Genomic DNA, 17,451 nt, shown 5'->3' with positions numbered 1-17,451 from the left:
ATCATAATTCATATGGGAGGAGGAGTTTAATTTGTCCTTGGTCGCTCACACCTAATAAGCTAGTCTTTTGGGTTGGACTCTCCTAACAATTGGTACCAGAGCAGGTCTGATCAATCATCAATGCTTACCCAATCTATGCATCACATGCTCTTACTTGGATCCCGCACATAATTTGCTAAACACTTGGCCAATTTCATTTATATATAACAGAGAAGTAGCAACATCAAATTTTATCAATAGAACAAAAGAAGGTACTGTCATAGGCACCAAATTAAAGGCTTAGGCATTACAAATGGAAGCTGAGTTTTTCCTACTTTTTCTACTGTCTTTCTACTCTTTTATATCCAAGATTATTTCTACTACGACAAATGTAATCACTACAAATCACAACATCACAGGTGGTGAAACTATTGTTTCATCTGGCGGAACCTTTGAGATGGGATTTTTCAGTCCCAGTGGTTCCTCAAACCGATATATCGGGATATGGTACAAGCAAATTCTTCCTGTGCAAACAGTTGTATGGGTTGCAAACAGAGAGAAACCACTCACCAATACATCTTCAGTCGTTTTAAAGGTCACCAAGCCGGGAATACTTGCTCTTGTCAATGACAAGAATGAAACTATATGGTCCACCAACACCTCACGATCAGTCCAAAATCCAGTTGCACTACTTTTAGAGTCTGGTAATCTTGTAGTAAAAGATGCAAATGATGGCAACACCGATAAATTCCTCTGGCAGAGCTTCAATTTTCCAACGGATACGTTCTTGCCTAATATGAAGCTTGGAAAGAATTTTCAAACTGGCCAAGAGGTTTACCTTTCAGCATGGAAGAACGATAGTGATCCAACTCCAAGGGAAATCACTCTTCACATTGATCCTACTGGATATCCACAGACTGTCGTCAAACATGGAACAAGTGTATTAGTTAGTTCCGGACCATGGAATGGTTTACGTTGGAGTGGTGATCGCGTGCCACCACCAAACCAAAGCAGCATTTATAAAATTCAGTTTGTTTTCAATAAGCAGGAGGTTTCCTATAGTTATTATTTCATTAACAATTTGGATTTACCAAGGCTAGTCCTGACTAGCAGTGGTTATGTACAAGGCCTCATGTGGGTGAATGAGACCAAGAATTGGCTTCACGTCAGTTTACCTCCTAATACGTGTGATTTATATAGCGTATGTGGTGCCTATGGGAGCTGTGACATAGATCATTCCCCTGTTTGTACTTGTTTGGAAAAGTTTGTCGCCAAATATCCACAACAATGGGAAAAAGGAGATTGGTCAAAAGGGTGTGTTCGGAGGAAACCTTACGATTGCAACGAGGAACATGTATTTCTAAAATATTCTGGAGTTAAGTTGCCAGATACTAAGTACTCTCAGTACAATAAGACCATGACACTCGATGAGTGTACGCAAGTATGCTTGAGGAACTGCTCTTGCACAGCTTATTCAAGTCTAGATATAAGCAATGGCAAAGGTTGCTTGTTTTGGTTTGGGGAGTTGATTGACATCAAAAGGATATCAGGAGGGCAGGACATTTACATCAGGATGGATTCTTCAGAACTAGGTAAGAACTTATGTTTAAGAAATTCCCAACTATAAATTTTCATTGCATGGATACAATGTAATGCAACAATAGTGGCCCATCTTGATTTGTTGTAGCTGATAGAAAAAATTGGTTGTAGTATCTGAGGCAGGTTCGAATAGAAAGACGGCAAAGATACTCGCAGTGAGTTTCTCACTATTGATAGCAATGGTTCTACTAGGGCTTATACTGCTGTTGTACAAAAGGAAAAAGAACAAACTGAAACTCAAAGACGAATTTGAGCTTCCACTGTTTCAATTGTCGACAATAACAAGAGCCACAAACAACTTTTCGGTGAACAACAAGATTGGAGAAGGTGGATTTGGACCAGTTTACAAGGTATACATTGAAATTTGTTGGAACAATACCCAATCTCTCCTTAGATTAGTGTATCAGAGATGGATCTTCATACTACCATAGTCTTGTCTTTATAAAATTTATGCTCACTTGATATACTTTCGCCATTCCTAGGGGATCCTGGAAGAGGGACAAGAAGTGGCCGTGAAGAGATTGTCAAGGACTTCCAAGCAAGGACTTGATGAATTCAAGAACGAAGTTATCTATATTTCCAAGCTTCAGCATCGGAATCTTGTGAGACTTCTAGGTTGCTGCATTCAAGGGGAAGAAAGGATGTTGATCTATGAATACATGTCTAATAAAAGCTTGGACTCATACATATTTGGTTTGGATTTCTCACCTACTACACAAGCTATACTAATATATAAACTTCGTTATATTAGTCATAACATGTACATCTAGAACTAGGCAAAACCATGTTCACAAAAACAAATAATTTATTAGAAAGTTTATTTTGTAGATCAAACAAAGAGCAAACTACTTGATTGGCCAAAGCGTTTCGACATCATAAATGGAATTGCACGTGGCTTATTGTATCTCCATCAAGATTCTCGGCTACGAATTATCCATAGAGACCTTAAAGCAAGCAACATTTTGCTAGATATAGAAATGAATCCAAAGATATCAGACTTTGGCTTGGCTAGAAGTGTTGCAGGGAATGAGATGGGAGCAAACACAAGCCGTGTGGTTGGAACACAGTAAGAATCTCTAATATCAAACAAATTATACTCTACTTTAACATATCGCTTCTTTAATTCGATTAGTGTTCTGTTTTTTTTTTCCTGGCACAGCGGCTACATGTCTCCAGAATATGCAGTAGAAGGGATCTTCTCTGTAAAATCTGATGTGTTTAGCTTTGGCGTCTTGGTTTTAGAGATTGTGAGTTGCAAGAAAAATAGAAGCTTTTTCGATCAAGATCAAAGCCTTAACCTTCTCGGACATGTAGGCAATTTATTATAGCCTGTATAAGGCATACATAACTCATTTTCTTTCTGTACAACACATGGAACTTATTCTGATCCCTGATAAACACTCAAACAGGCATGGAAGCTTTACAAAGAAGATAGGTCATTGGAACTAATAGATGAGCAACTAGCTGATTCTTGCCATATATCTCAAGTTTTAAGGTCAATCCAAGTCGGTCTATTATGCGTGCAACAATATCCTGAAGATAGGCCAAACATGTCTTCTGTCATTATGATGTTCGGTAACAGTCATGGGAGTCTACTGCCAGAAGCTAAAGAACCAGGGTTCTTCACACAAAGAGAGGTACTTGATGCAGACAAGTCAGGATCGCAAAATGAACTCACAATCACATCTTTACATCCTCGGTAGAGTGAAAAAATTAACTAATTTGAACATGAGTAGTAATTTCGAAGGAAAAAAACTTAAGCTTTGATTCTTGAAAAATGAAAAGTACAGCAATATCTAAATAAAACAGCAAGTTACATGTTATCTACTTATGGATGAACCTCTATCCTATTTCTATTGTACTTCGAATATAAACTTTACATATGTTTCTTGTAACAATTTTTAAAGATGTTACTTAATGTGCTCTCCAGGACTAATTAGCTATAACAATTAACAAAGCTTATCGTGATAATTAGAAATCCCAAAACCATATTAGTGGTTAAAATATATTTAGAAAATGGTACAGAGTTGATACAAATTTTAAAGCAGCACTTTACTCATCTCAAACCAAACATCCTTGCGCGAGACACAACATAGAATGATAGAAACAATAAATGAATAGCAAAGTAGGGCTTTGAGGTGTGATAGACAGATTGTCTTTATATTCTTTACAGATTATTTGGTTGTCTCATTGAGCTATTATATTTCTTTTGCACGTAATGAATTCCTCTCATTCAAAAATAATATTAAAAGAACGTTTTATTATGGTAATAGAACACCATTAATGGACTATTCTCAGTATCAATCTACTAAGAAATGAATCTATTGCATCTCTTTTTCTGATACTGTCAAAGATAACCAGAAAAAGAAGGCAAAAAGAGAAAATAAAAGGGGCAAAGGGGAATCTTAGTAGCTCAGTTGGTTGGCTACCTCAACTTTCACACCTTGTTGGTGAAGGTTTGATTCCTTACTTTGTAATCCCCTTCCCCGACCCCCATTTTAAAAAGAAGAAGAAAAGCGGGAAGAACACTTTCCTTAGAGCTATCTGCAGAGTAAAATTGGATGGATGACTGTAGATTACAACGATACAAATTCACAGATCAGAGGCAGGTTTCAATTGTTGATGCTGGCCATCTACCATGCTCAACTGTCTTCTCAATCTTGCGATATGACCTTGCACCTGCTGCCGAGCTGCTGTAAGTTTTAACAGTTCGTCTGCTTCAGAGAAATTTGTGAACCATTGACATAGAGGATGATCTTTGGTGTCACCACGTTTCTTTTGATCAACATCTTCTTGTGGTACAGGAGGGGGAAAATTTAGGCCAGGTGGTAGTCTAGGCACATTGACTGTTGGATGGTTCTGTACACGAGCAAAGAAAGACTCTGAAGGTTCCGCAAACACAATTTCATCATATGACTCTACTACAACAGGTTTCTTAGTGGAAAGAGCCCCAGATTCATCCTCTGGATATAGTTTCAAATGGTGATATAAGTGTAATGGCTTATCACAAACATCACTGTGGAAATGAAGGGTCATCACAATTTCAAATTCACCCCATCCGGATTCTGATAACTCAAAAGGCGGGTGGTCCACAACCCTTGTAGGATTGTTAAAACTTGAGTGCAATTGAAAAACCACACGTTTCACCACCACACCCAGATCCTCATTAGTTGCACCACGAACATAAATAGTCCATTTATGAGACTGGAACTCGCTCGCTTTCTTACCAAGCCAAAATGCAACATTTCCATACACTATTGGAACACCAACTTCAAGCTCTTTCAGCTTCTTACCAGAACTCTTTTTTTCACTGTCATCAGAAGTATTCACCATTTTGGTACGCTGTGATTTTAGGGTGGGTCCAGTAATGTCCGTCGGATCTTGATCGTGCTTCTTTGTCAACGAGCTTTGAGGCATTCTACAGGTATTCTCCGATTGGTCAAAATTAGAATTTCTGATCGATAATCAGAGTAAGAGTATTTCACTGTTTGCTTTTGATTCTTTCATCATCTTACTGTAAAGAAAATCATGGGAGGAAACAACAAATTAAATGACTGTTATATGTGGAAAGTGTTTTAAGTTTAAGAAAAGCTTATAAGTAGGTATCTTTTTAGATACCCTAATAATATAAAAAAGGGACTGACGGTATATAAAACTTAAACTCTAGTTATAGAGTTTAAATGACCATATAGATTGAAGTACATACTCTTAAAAAAAGGATATTGTATGACTGCCACATACATAAACGGTTTTTAAGCTGATTAAAAAGTAAGGAAAAACTGAAGACCTTTCCCTCAAAGAGAACTGTTTATGCCATGTGTAATCCAAAGTAAACTGGGTGTCGAATCACCAGGGGTTGATCCACAATATGATATATGGATTCACAAAAACCCAGTGCTTTTTTCTAGCCCCTATATATACATACATACATATTTATATATATATATATATATATATATAAATATTTGATGATGAACTCAGTTATTATTGTATATTAAGTTGAGGTTGTTGTACTTGTATGTGGGAGCTCATAAAATTCAATCTTTGAATCAGCCCCTGCGAATCACTGTCTCCCAAGAGAGATGCTCATCATTGTAATGAGCAGTTTGATGACTTACAAAACATGAATTTAAGAGTACGTTGGACATGGTTCTCGATATAACTTCAACAGTCCTTGAGTGACCTACTAACATAGAAATAGTATAAAAACTTTGACAATTTCTTTTCTTCTTTAAGAAGTGCATAGAGCTACTTAGTTAGAAGACAGAAAAGGACTTAAGCCACATTTATTAGTCTGACAATTGGGTTTCCTCACTATCTAAAATCCTGGCCAAGTTGTCTTAGATATTACTCTATGTGAGACTTGGGGTAAACACAAGATAACTTGGTATCATATGGGAGGGGGGTGTTTGTCCTTGATCATTCGCACCTAATAGGCTAGTCGTTAGGGTTGGACTCTCCCGTTCAGTTTGAAACAATTGATACCAGAGCAGGTCAATCAATGCTTCAGGCTGTTGGTCCTCAAGAGGGAGATGGTTGTGTGCCAGTTGTCCCTCATGGATTTCAAGGAGAAAGGGAGAGGAGGGAAATAAGGGAATACATAGAACATTTAACACAATTGCCTACTTAATTTTTCCTATCCTACTAGTACTATTAATTTATTTTCACCAGAAATGCAAATAATCAAACTTAATCAATAGAACAAAAGAAGGTACTGTCATATGCAGTATATAGGTGACCAAATTAAAGGCTCAGGCATGAAGGCATCACAGATGGAAGCTAGTTTTTTCCTACTTTTTCAACTGACTTTCTACTCTTCTGTGCACAAGATTTCTACTACAGCAGATGTAATCACTACAAATCACTCCGTCACAGATGGTGAAACTATTGTTTCATCTGGCGAAACCTTTGAGATGGATTTTTTGGTCCCAATGTTTCCTCAAAGCGATATATTGGGATATGGTACAAGCAAATTCTTCCTATGCAGACAGTTGTATGCCAACAGAGAAAAACCAGTCACAAATACATCTTCAAGCTGGGAATACTTACTTTTCTCAATGGCAAGAATGCAATTATATGGTCCACCAACACCTCACGATCAGTCCAAGATCCAGTTGCACTACTTTTAGATTCTGGTAATCTTGTTGTAAAGGATGCAAATGATGGCAACCAGAAAAATTCCTCTGGCAGAGCTTCATACGTTCGTCTAGTATGAAGCGTGGCAAGAATTTTCAAACTGGCAAGGAGGTTAACCATAGAAGAACTACAGTGATTCAACTCCAGTTGAATTCACTCTACCCACTGATCCTACTGGGTGTGTGTCGGATACTCCAAAAGTAGTGCATTTTTGGAGAATCCGATGCGGGTGCGGCAACATTTTTGGAGAGTCCGGGCATCATAGGCTAGAAGTGTTGCAGGGAATGAGATGGTAGCAAACACAAGCCATGTGGTTGGACACGGTAAGAATCTCTAATATCAAACAAATTACTTTTGTATAACATCTCGCTTCTTAAATGCAATTGGTGTTTTTTGGTTTGTTTTTCTGACATGGTGGCTACATTCCCCAGAATATGCAGTAGACGGATCTTCTCCATAAAATCAGATGTGTTTAGCTTTGCGTCTTGGTTTCAGAGATCGTGAGTTGCAAGAGAAACAGAAGGTTTTTCAATCAAAGCGTAAACCTTCTCGGACACGTAGGCATTATTGGGCATACATAACTCATTTATTTCTGTACATAACCACATGAGTAGTAATTTTAGAAAGAAAGAAAAACTTAGAACTTCGATTCCTGAAAAAAATACAGCAATATATCTAAATAAAACAGCAAGTTACATGTTATCTACTTATGGATGAATTTTGTTTCTATTTCTATTGTTCTTTGATCATACACCTTAGATATGTTTCTTAAAACAAAACTCTTAAAGATGTTTGCTTAATTTGTTCTCCAGAACTATTAGCTATAACAAAGTTTGTCGTGTATTTAGAAACCACAAATCCACATTAATAGTTAAAATATTTCACTTTGCAACTCCATTTCTTAGTTAACATATATTTAGAAAATGGTACAGAATTGTTACAAGATTTTAAGCAGCACTTCACTCATCTAAAACCAAATATTAGAACATATGTAGTATAGTCCCCACATAAGTGGGGGTGTATGCAGACGTTAACTCTACCTTGTCAGGTAGAGAGGTAGTCTAGATAGACCCTCCGCCCAAAGAAAACAATAACACAACATTTATAACAGAAATTGATACTTAAGGAACATTAATAAGTAAAACGAAAATTGCATTACCTGTTCCTAGAAGCAAAGGGTTTATTCCTGAATCAATTCACCATTGAAAGGTACAATAATTGGCTTCTCCTGAGTAGTACCACAGCTGCAATCAAGCTTATCAACATATTAGATTTCCTATTTTAACTTCTAAATCTGTCAGCATTACAATGCTCGCACCTCAATATTCAAATCCAAAAAATAAAAGACAGGGCATTATCAACTCGCACCTCAATATTCAGATCTAATTGCAGCAGGTATTATGTTTTCCCCATTCCTCTTCTACAAATCTTTCCGGCATCGTTCGTCAAGGACTTTCACCGATGAGTGGAGAAGTGGAGGCGGAAAGGGTAAGAAATTATTTTCCAGGAAATTTCAACAGAGGGTATGGGCTGTTTGGCTAAACTTTGGGAATTTACTTATTTTGGGACGTGCTCTTGTAAAAGTGTTTTTCTAAAATATTACTCTCATAAATTATTGGACAAGTTCTTTTGCTAGTATTAAAAAGTTAATTTGTTTGTAATCAACCTTCTAAAAGGTGCTCTCAAATTTTATTTATCGAAAATAGTTTCTTTAGCCACTGGATTTTTTGGTTTCTCTCTTATTTTTTGTTTGCTTAATTGCTTACAACTCAAATAGTCACCTCTATTTATAAGTAGAGATAAAAGGATCTAATAACTTATTTTAGAAGTTCAGGATTTTTTCTTCTTTGCCCTATCTAGAACTACACTTGTAGAATTTCGATTCTCGAGTTCTCAATAACTCTTTAATATTCTCAATTCCTTATGAAATATCTTAGGTATCTATTAAGTTGATGATGAATCTTCATATTTTACTTGTGCAACTATACTGAATATGATGTTGTTATAATATCAAATTATAAAAAAGACATGTAAGAATTACTTTATAATTTATCTTATATTATAAATGATTTATTTATTTATATTAGAGACTTAAGTCAAAACTTTTAATTAAAATGTTCCATGTTGTTTGAATTTTTGACTTCATTTGTCTTATGGGCATAATTCACTTGCACCAGTACAAACACAAAGCAGCATACATACATTTCAACTTGTTTTCAATGAGGTGGTGGTCTACTATATATAGTTAACAGTTGGGTTTTATCAAGACTAGTCCTGACTAACAATGATTACTTCCAACGCTTCATATGGGTGGATCGGACCAAGAGCTGGCATCTTTACCTCGATATACTTTTGAATACTTGTGATACATATAGCTTATGTGGTGCCTATGGGAGCTGTGACATTGATAATTCCCCTGTTTGTGGATGTTTGGAAAAGTTTGTACCTAAATATTCACAACAATGGGAAAGGGAGACTGGTCAGAAGGGTTTGTTCGGAGGACACCCTTAGATTTCAACAAGGAACATGCATTTCTAAAATATTCTGTATTCAAGTTGTCGGATACTAAGTAGTAATGTTATATTTGTGTTTTGATGACTTAACAAACAATGAGACCTGATAAAGAAGATGGGATGTGTTCATGGTATGTCTTGATTATATGTGACTAGAGGAATTGCCCGGCAGGGGAATTGTATGAGGGACCTGGTTAGTAGAAACATAAACACAGGTTCGCATGGTTTGTCATCATCAAAAAGGGGAAAGATGTTATATTTGTGTTTTGATGACTTAACAAACCATGAGAGCTGGTAGAGAGACCCGGTTCCATGATGAACGCTTGTCAAAGGCAAGAAAGTGAAGTACAGTTGTAAAGCTGCAAAAGTTATAGAGGTTGGTGGGCACTGCAGAAGAAGTGCACTTGTGTGTTGACAAACCAAGAGACCTGATCGGCGGACCTGGTCCCATGAACGATGCGTGTCACAAACAAAATGAGAACCAGTTGTAAAAGCTTTCACGACCTGTTGTGGTTGGTGGGCAGGAACTGAAGGAAGCAGACGTCCAGCCAATCAGAGAAGACTAGGTTGTTTTTTCCACAAGTCATATACTATCCTAAGGACACAATACAACTTAGTTCTACACATTACATTTACAAGGAAAAAGAAAAAATGTGTGTGTGCTCAAAAGAAAGAACAACCTCCTCAAGGCAGCAAGGGACCTGATCGAGCTACTATTGAAGAATAATTTTTAGGTTGTTGCTTTGTTGTAATGTTGAGTCTTGCGTGATAAATATTGTAGTGGGCAATAGTCTTTTGCTTAGTTTCTGAGTCATTGCTAGAGTTAGCCTAGTGTTGAAGTCTACGTCAACTAGAGTGAGATGGGGTAGTGGATAATAAAGATATTTCTTAGGCTTAAAGTCTTGTAATAAAGGTATTGCAAGCCGAGGAGTGGAGAGGGTTAGTGTCTAGTTACAATACGTTGTAATAGATCACTTTGCTCTTGTATCTTTAGTGAAGAATGGTTGGTTAAATCCTGTTAGACAAGTCATGGTTTTTCCTCCCTTGAACAAGAAGTCTTTCCACGTAAAATCTTGTCTTGTTCATTACTTGCATTAGTTGTTCATTTATTAATTATTCTGTTTAGGGACTTGTTTCCTAAGTGATAGTGGACGCACACATTCTAACAGTTGGTATCAGAGCGGGGCTCTATAATCGGCTAATACCTAGAGAGATTCTTTTAAAAGAAGGGTTGCTCCACTAAATCTAGAGGAAGGACAATCATCTACAAGACCCCTCGTTTCAATGGACAGTTCTATAGCTGGTGGAAAACTAGCATGCATGACTTTCTTATGGCCAAAGTAGTGAATTGTGGGATATTGTTCTTGATGGCCCTTTTGTTCCCACAACTGACCTGAAGGAAGGAGAGGTTACTAAAATTTTTCCCAAAACTAAGCAACAATACTGAAGCTGACAAGAAGAAGATTGAGAAGAACTACACGACTAAAAAGCTTCTTGTATGTGGTATTGGAGCTGAAGAATTTGGTCATCATCAAAAAGGGGGAAAATGGTAATGTTATATTTATGTTTTGATGACTTAACAAACTATGGGACCTGATAGAGAAGGTGGGATATGTTCATGGTATGTTTCGATTATATATGACTGGGGGAACTGCCGATAGGGGAATTGTATGAGGGACTTAGTTAGTAGAAACATAAACACAGGTTCTCATGGTTTATCATCATCAAAAAGGGGAAAGATGTTATATTTATGTTTTGATGACTTAACAAACCATGAGAGCTGGTAGAGGGACCTGATTCCATGATGAACACTTGTCAAGGGAAAGAAAGTGAAGTACAGTTGTAAAGCTGCAAAAGCTACAAAGGTTGGTGGGCACTACAACAGAAGTGCACTTTCGCAATTTGTGTGTCGACAAACCAAGGGACCTGATTGGTGGACCTGGTCCCATGAACGATGTGTGCCATAAACCAAATGAGAACCAGCTGTAAAAGTTTCCACAACTTGCTGTGGTTGGTAGGCAGCAATTGAAAGAAGCAGACGTCCAGCCAATCAGAGAAGACTAGGTTGTTTTGTCCACAAGTCATATACTATCCTAAGGACACAAAGCAACTTAGTTCTACACATTACATTTATAAGGAAAAAGGAAAAAAAATGTGTGTGCTAAAAAAAAAGAACAACTTCCTCAAGGCAGCAAGAGACCTGATCGAGCTACTATTGAAGAATAGTTTTTAGGTTGTTGCTTTGTTGTAATGTTGAGTCTTGTGTGATAAATATTGTAAAACCAGTTTCTATCATATAAAGGGAATATTGATTACTTCTTTTTGTATTGTGGTATTGTGACTTCATTGCTAAAGTTAGCTTTGAAGTGGTTAGAAAAGTCTAAATTAACCTAAGGATGGTGTTGTAGTGGGCAATAGTCTTATTTCTTATTTTTGAGTTATTGATAGAGTTAGGCTTGATCAGAGTGTTGAAAGTCTACGTCAATTAGAGTAAGTTGGGGTAGTGGGCAATAGAGATATTGCTTAGGCTCAAAGTCTTGTAATAAAGGTATTGCAAGCCGAGGAGTGGAGAGGGTTAGTGTCTAGTTATAATAGGTTGTAATAGATCACTTTGCTCTTGCATCTTTAGTGAAGAATAGTTGGCTAAATCATGTTGGACAGGTCGTGGTTTTTCCTCCTTTGAGCAAGGAGCCTTTCCACGTAAAATCTTGTCTTGTTCATTATTTGCATTAACTGTTCATTCATTGATTATTCTGTTTAGGGACCTGATCCCTAAGTGACAGTGAATGCACATATTCTAACACTAAGTACTCTCAATACGATAAAAACATGACATTTGAAGGGTGTAAGCAATTATGCTCGAGGAACTGTTCTTACCCAACTTATTCAAGTCTAGATATGACCAATAGAGACAAAGGCTGCTTGTTTCTAGGTTGCTGCATTCAAGGGGAAGAAAAGATGTTGATCTATGAATACATGCCTAACAAAAGCCTGGACTCATACATATTTGGTTTGGATTTCTCACAAGCTAAAATAATATATTTAGCTTTTATATTAGTAATAACATGTGCATCTAGATCAAGGCAAAACCATGTTCACAATAACAGCTAATTCATTAGAAAGGTTATTTTGTAGATCAAACAAAGAGGAAACTTGATTGGCCAACACTTTTCCACATCACAAATGGAATTGCTCGTGGCTTATTGTATCTCCATCAAGAAAGGTACTTGATGCACCAAAATCAGGATCACAGATGAAAAATTCAAAAAATGAAGTCACAATCACATTGTTAGATCCTCGGTAGTGTGTGAACACAATAGCTATCGAGTTGAAATGACCTGAGCTAATAAATGGAATCAATAACATATTAGGTGGATTATATTTTCGGACTAATTTTACCACCTTCAGTAGTACTCAACTACTCATTAATCAATATTTTCTGGCAAGGCAATGTTTGTTTTAGAATTTTATCAATTACTTCAACTTAAAGTAAAATAAAATTGAAGTTAAACTTTGATTTAAAGAGAGTTTTAAATGGATTATGATTTGACAATTCAAAAATTTACTTTGATGATGATAGTGGCGGACTCAGAAATTTTACGAAGGGGGTTCAAAAAAAAAGAAACACGCTAATTATAGTCATAAATAAATGGGTCGGGTCAAATATACCTGTTTTGCAAGAAGCGGGGTCTTTCTCCAATTTTTTCAGTTTCTTTTGAATTCTCTTTAGCTCCTGAAAGTGCAAATAGAGAGCAAACATAAACTTTTACATTTAAAAAGACTTAAAATAAACACCATTTCAAAATAAAAGCACTCTTCCTCCACAAAAAAAAATGACAAAAAATGGCTTCAAAACAATACAAAAATACCCTGAACAATATAAATTATTATATCTTGATATGTATTACAAAATATAGTGATAATTACACCACCTTGAAGGGGGATTAAGAAACCAAACATACGAATAAGCCTATCAAAATATTGTTTTACAATTAAAATTCAACCACAATTACAATTGTATACTACGAGGTTTCATATCTTGAAAAGTCTTAATAATAGCATCATTAGAAATACTATCAAATACATCTTTTTCTAAATAAGGCACCAAACAACCACTAAAAAAATCATCACTCATTTGGCTCCGCAAGTCATTCTTAATAAACTTCATTGCCGAAAAATCTCTTTCAACAGAGACAGTGACAACTGATAGAAGTAGAGCAAGTTTTACTAAACGGAATACCAAAGGATAAGTAAAATGTTTCTTTGTCTGAACCAATCTTTTGGAAAGATCACAAAGCCCATTTGTATTGGAGAACCTTTCATCAACATCACGAACATCAACAATATAACTTGCAAGTTGATTCTTAAGAGCACTCATATTAGATTCATCAAAGTCATCTGGATATAATTCCACCATTCTCATTACTTTTTTGATGTCAAAACTTGAAAATGAGTTAATTGGATTCAAGCAAGCAATTCCATGGAGCAAATCGGTAATCACCTCATCAAAACGATTATTAAGCTCTTGAAGTTGCCAATCAATAATATTGCAAAACACTTCAACACGATAATGATGTGAGATTGTATAGTTAGCAAGCTTTTGTTGTGATCTTAAAGAGCTAATATATGGCTCCTCAAAGTTAGGTATCAAAAGATCATGTTGGATACAAAATGTAGATACCTTGACAATAAGAGAGTCCCATTCATCATCCCTTAAAACTTGCAACCTTCTCTTTGCTACTTCAACAAGTAGCATGGCATTTGCAATATCTTGCTCCTTTTTTTGTAAGCATTTATGAAGCTCATTTGTAATTCCTAAGACATCCCTCATCAAATGCAACATGAAAGCAACCTCATATGTTCGGCAAGCTTCGAGATGTCCCATTGCCTTAGCTCTTTCATCCAAATTTCGTGCATCAAGATCAAGTGATTCAAGAACATCAAGAATAGAGCCAAACATAATAATAAAATTATTAAAGGATTTATAATGAGATCCCCAACGAGTGTCACAAGCTCTTGAAAGACCAAGTTGTTGATTCAAGCCCCTACCGGTTGTAAGTTCACCCATATCTAATGCCTCTTTAATTATTTTTTTTTGAGAATCATGTAATTCATCCATACGTTTAAAAGATGATCCCAATACATTTAAAATATTTGATACCAATACTACAAGTTTTCTCACTTCAACACACTTTTTAGAGACCCCAACAAGAGTTAGTTAAAGTTGATGAGCAAAACAATGGATGGAATGAGCTGATCTACTTTGTTGCCTAATCAACATTTTAAGGTCATTGATCTCACCTTGCATATTACTTGCCCCATAATAACATTGTCCACGCACACTCGATAGACTCAAAGAATGTTGAGCAAGTAAATTAACAATTACCTCCTTTAGAGATGAAGCACTGGTATCTTGAACATGAACAATGTCAATAAGTCACTCCATCACAATTCCTTTTTTATCAATATATCGAAATATAATAGCCATTTGCTCCTTGCATGACACATCAAAGGATTCATCAACGAGCAAGGCAAAGTAATCACCATTTAATTCATCAAGAATAACTTTAACGGTCTCTATTTTACATGCACTCACAATATCTTTTTGAATCTTTGGAGAAGTCATTTGATCATTTTGAGGAGCATGTTCTAGTATATAATCACAAATTTTATCACATTTGTTTGCATACCATGAGAGAATTTCAAGAAAGTTACCCCTACTAAGTGATGATTTAGATTCATCATGACCTCGAAATGCAAATTCCTGAGTTATGAGAAGTCTTACTACATCAACCGAAGCACTTAAGCGAATCCAATATCCATACTTGAGTTGATTAGATTGCCTCTCAAATGAAAATTGAATAGACTGCCGTTGTCGTAATAAATCTTGACATTTCTTTTTTGATTGATTATATATGCTATTTGGTTGACCAATATGTTTGTTAAGACTACTCTTTTTATTCCAACTCTTAAATCCACCACTTGAAAATACTTCAACTCCTCCTTGATGAATGTTATGGTCTTTAAATAGATAACAATACAAACAATAGACTGCATCTTTACTAACACTATACTCCAACCAATCATGATATACATCATCAAACCATTCATGATTAAAACGACGTATTGATCTAGAAATATTTGTTTGAGGATACTCGTGCACCGCTAAACGAGGTTGGCAAGAACCATTCAAAAGGCATGCTCTTCTAATAATATCACGATGATTTGGATGATGGTTCAATATTGAGATTCTTTCACCGGGATCAAACTTTAAAGAATCCAAATCAAATTCTTGAGAAGAATGTAATGATACTTCCGAATGATTAGCATTTTCTTCTTGGTTAGATTGACTATGACTTTGAGAGGCTAAACTTGATTTTGAAACTTTGGTGAAATACTTCTTCATTGAAGCTTGAGACTGAATCGTAAAGACTAAGAACACATAAATAAGACAATAAATACCATTATACCAAAGCCAAAGCCATATAAATTTCTGAAAATTTTAAGAACAAATAAAATGAAGAAGAACTAAGAACTTACTCTTACAGGCAGTGGCTGAGAGAGAGAAACGGACAGCGGCAGCAGGCAGCAACGGGCGACGGCGGTCTGGCGGAGAATGGACAGCAGCAGGCAGCAGGGCACTCAATTTGCTTGGAATCGAACCCGCGAGCTATGCTATCTAAGGCGAATTGTTGAACCCCCTTTGCCACTGAGCTAGTCCTTTGGCTTATGCTCAAAGGGTTCAATGTTAAATATATACACATAAATTAAAAAAATTATCTTTTATATACAGTGTAATTTTTTAACGAAAGGGGTTCAGATGACCCCCTGCTGTCCATGTGGGTCCGCCCCTGGATGGTGATATAAGTGATGGAAGTCTTGGGCAGGAACCTACGAGAGCAAAATTAAGGAATGTAAAAGCCACCATATATCACATTAGATCTTTTTTTAGTTTAAAAATTTGGTGTTCGATATTTGTTTTGAAATTTATATTAATTCAGTTTCATGATTTCGCATCATGTAAGACCTATTTAAAGAGAAAGCACTCCGTAATGGAATTTTTATCATATCTAAAACTCGAACACTTTAAATTAAGAACAAATATTTTTTATTCATCCACCATAATCCTTGCTAGCTGGTCATACATATTATTAGATCTGCGTGAGGATACTCTTCAACGGCAACAAAAGTGAGCGCTTTCTTCTCGGCTTGTTTTCTCCAGTTGTGTATTAATTGCATTGGTCGGGAAATATAGAATATATAAATTGATGCATAACTTATAATACATATTTTATTGACGTAACATTTTAAAATAAAAATCAAATATCATACTTGATATGCTGAATTTTATAAAAAAAACTAGCAAATATAATTTTAACTATGCTTATTTTTAATACATGAATAACTGTCAACCATCTCCAACAATACAAAAATTTCTATGTTTTTTAACATGTTGCAACAAAATAGCATAACATGTTTTTCAAGTGACTAATCCGTTAATCGCGGAAAGCTACGTTATCTTTTAATGGTCTAATAGTGTGAAAATATTATATTATCAAAGTATAAAAGTTATAATCATTGATTAAATACTGTATAATTTGATATTTGCTCCACAATATCATTTCTTGGCTACAACATTCAGTCCTGCTTCTGAAATTGGTCATAAGATGGTTAGTTCACCCGTTGACAAGTTGCCACAAGAGACTTTCTTGTACTAACTTTGGACCAAAATATTTCCTAATTCCAGATGTTACAAAGTCATTGACATTTGACAATATTGATTAAACGAAAAAGAAAAACAAAGGGAGAAAGAAGGTGCAATTTTAGCAATAACTGAAGATTTTCTTTCGTGGAAAGTTTTCAATGATAGTACTCATTCCATTTCATATTACTTGGTCTCCATTTTGAAAATATTTGTTTCAATTTACTTATTCTCATTCTAAAAAATAATTGTTTTAATTTACTTATCTAATTTATGAAATCAAGATAATTTTATTATATATATATATATATATATATATATATATATATACTAGTCAAATAGTATCATCCTGAAAAGTCAGGTGGTGATGGACCCAAAATGGGAACGGAGTTTCTCTATTCAAATATTGGACGTAAGCTTTGTCAAAAGACGTTAAGAACCATACCAACTTCCAATGCTTGTCTACAGCCGCCATTGTTAACTATTATTCAAACAGAATAAAATATGAAGTAAATACGAATT

General features: G+C 35.7%; 2 protein-coding genes across 2 annotated transcripts; one reads left to right on the top strand and one right to left on the bottom strand.

The window, feature by feature from the left end:
- Nucleotides 1-292: 292 nt before the first annotated feature.
- Nucleotides 293-3,423, top strand: LOC129902482 (G-type lectin S-receptor-like serine/threonine-protein kinase At4g27290). Its single transcript, XM_055977740.1, has 6 exons — nucleotides 293-1,571; nucleotides 1,690-1,928; nucleotides 2,061-2,271; nucleotides 2,407-2,644; nucleotides 2,738-2,888; nucleotides 2,988-3,423. Exons 1-6 carry the CDS (start codon nucleotides 293-295, stop codon nucleotides 3,279-3,281), a joined length of 2,412 nt encoding a protein of 803 aa, XP_055833715.1. The 3' UTR covers nucleotides 3,282-3,423.
- A 373-nt stretch (nucleotides 3,424-3,796) lies between these two features.
- On the bottom strand, nucleotides 3,797-8,354 carry LOC129902776 (transcription initiation factor TFIID subunit 14b-like). The gene is made up of 3 exons (XM_055978172.1): nucleotides 8,083-8,354; nucleotides 7,874-7,958; nucleotides 3,797-5,092 (listed from the first exon to the last, which is right to left on the bottom strand). The coding sequence occupies exon 3, from the start codon at nucleotides 4,993-4,995 to the stop codon at nucleotides 4,171-4,173; it is 825 nt and encodes a 274-aa protein (XP_055834147.1). The 5' UTR covers nucleotides 4,996-5,092; nucleotides 7,874-7,958; nucleotides 8,083-8,354; the 3' UTR covers nucleotides 3,797-4,170.
- Between the last annotated feature and the right edge of the window lie 9,097 nt (nucleotides 8,355-17,451).

This window comes from Solanum dulcamara, chromosome 9 (assembly GCF_947179165.1).
Source record: "Solanum dulcamara chromosome 9, daSolDulc1.2, whole genome shotgun sequence".
Taxonomy (NCBI): domain Eukaryota; kingdom Viridiplantae; phylum Streptophyta; class Magnoliopsida; order Solanales; family Solanaceae; genus Solanum; species Solanum dulcamara.
The sequence above is the reverse complement of the archived record's forward strand: the minus strand, read 5'-3'. Positions and strand labels throughout refer to the sequence as shown.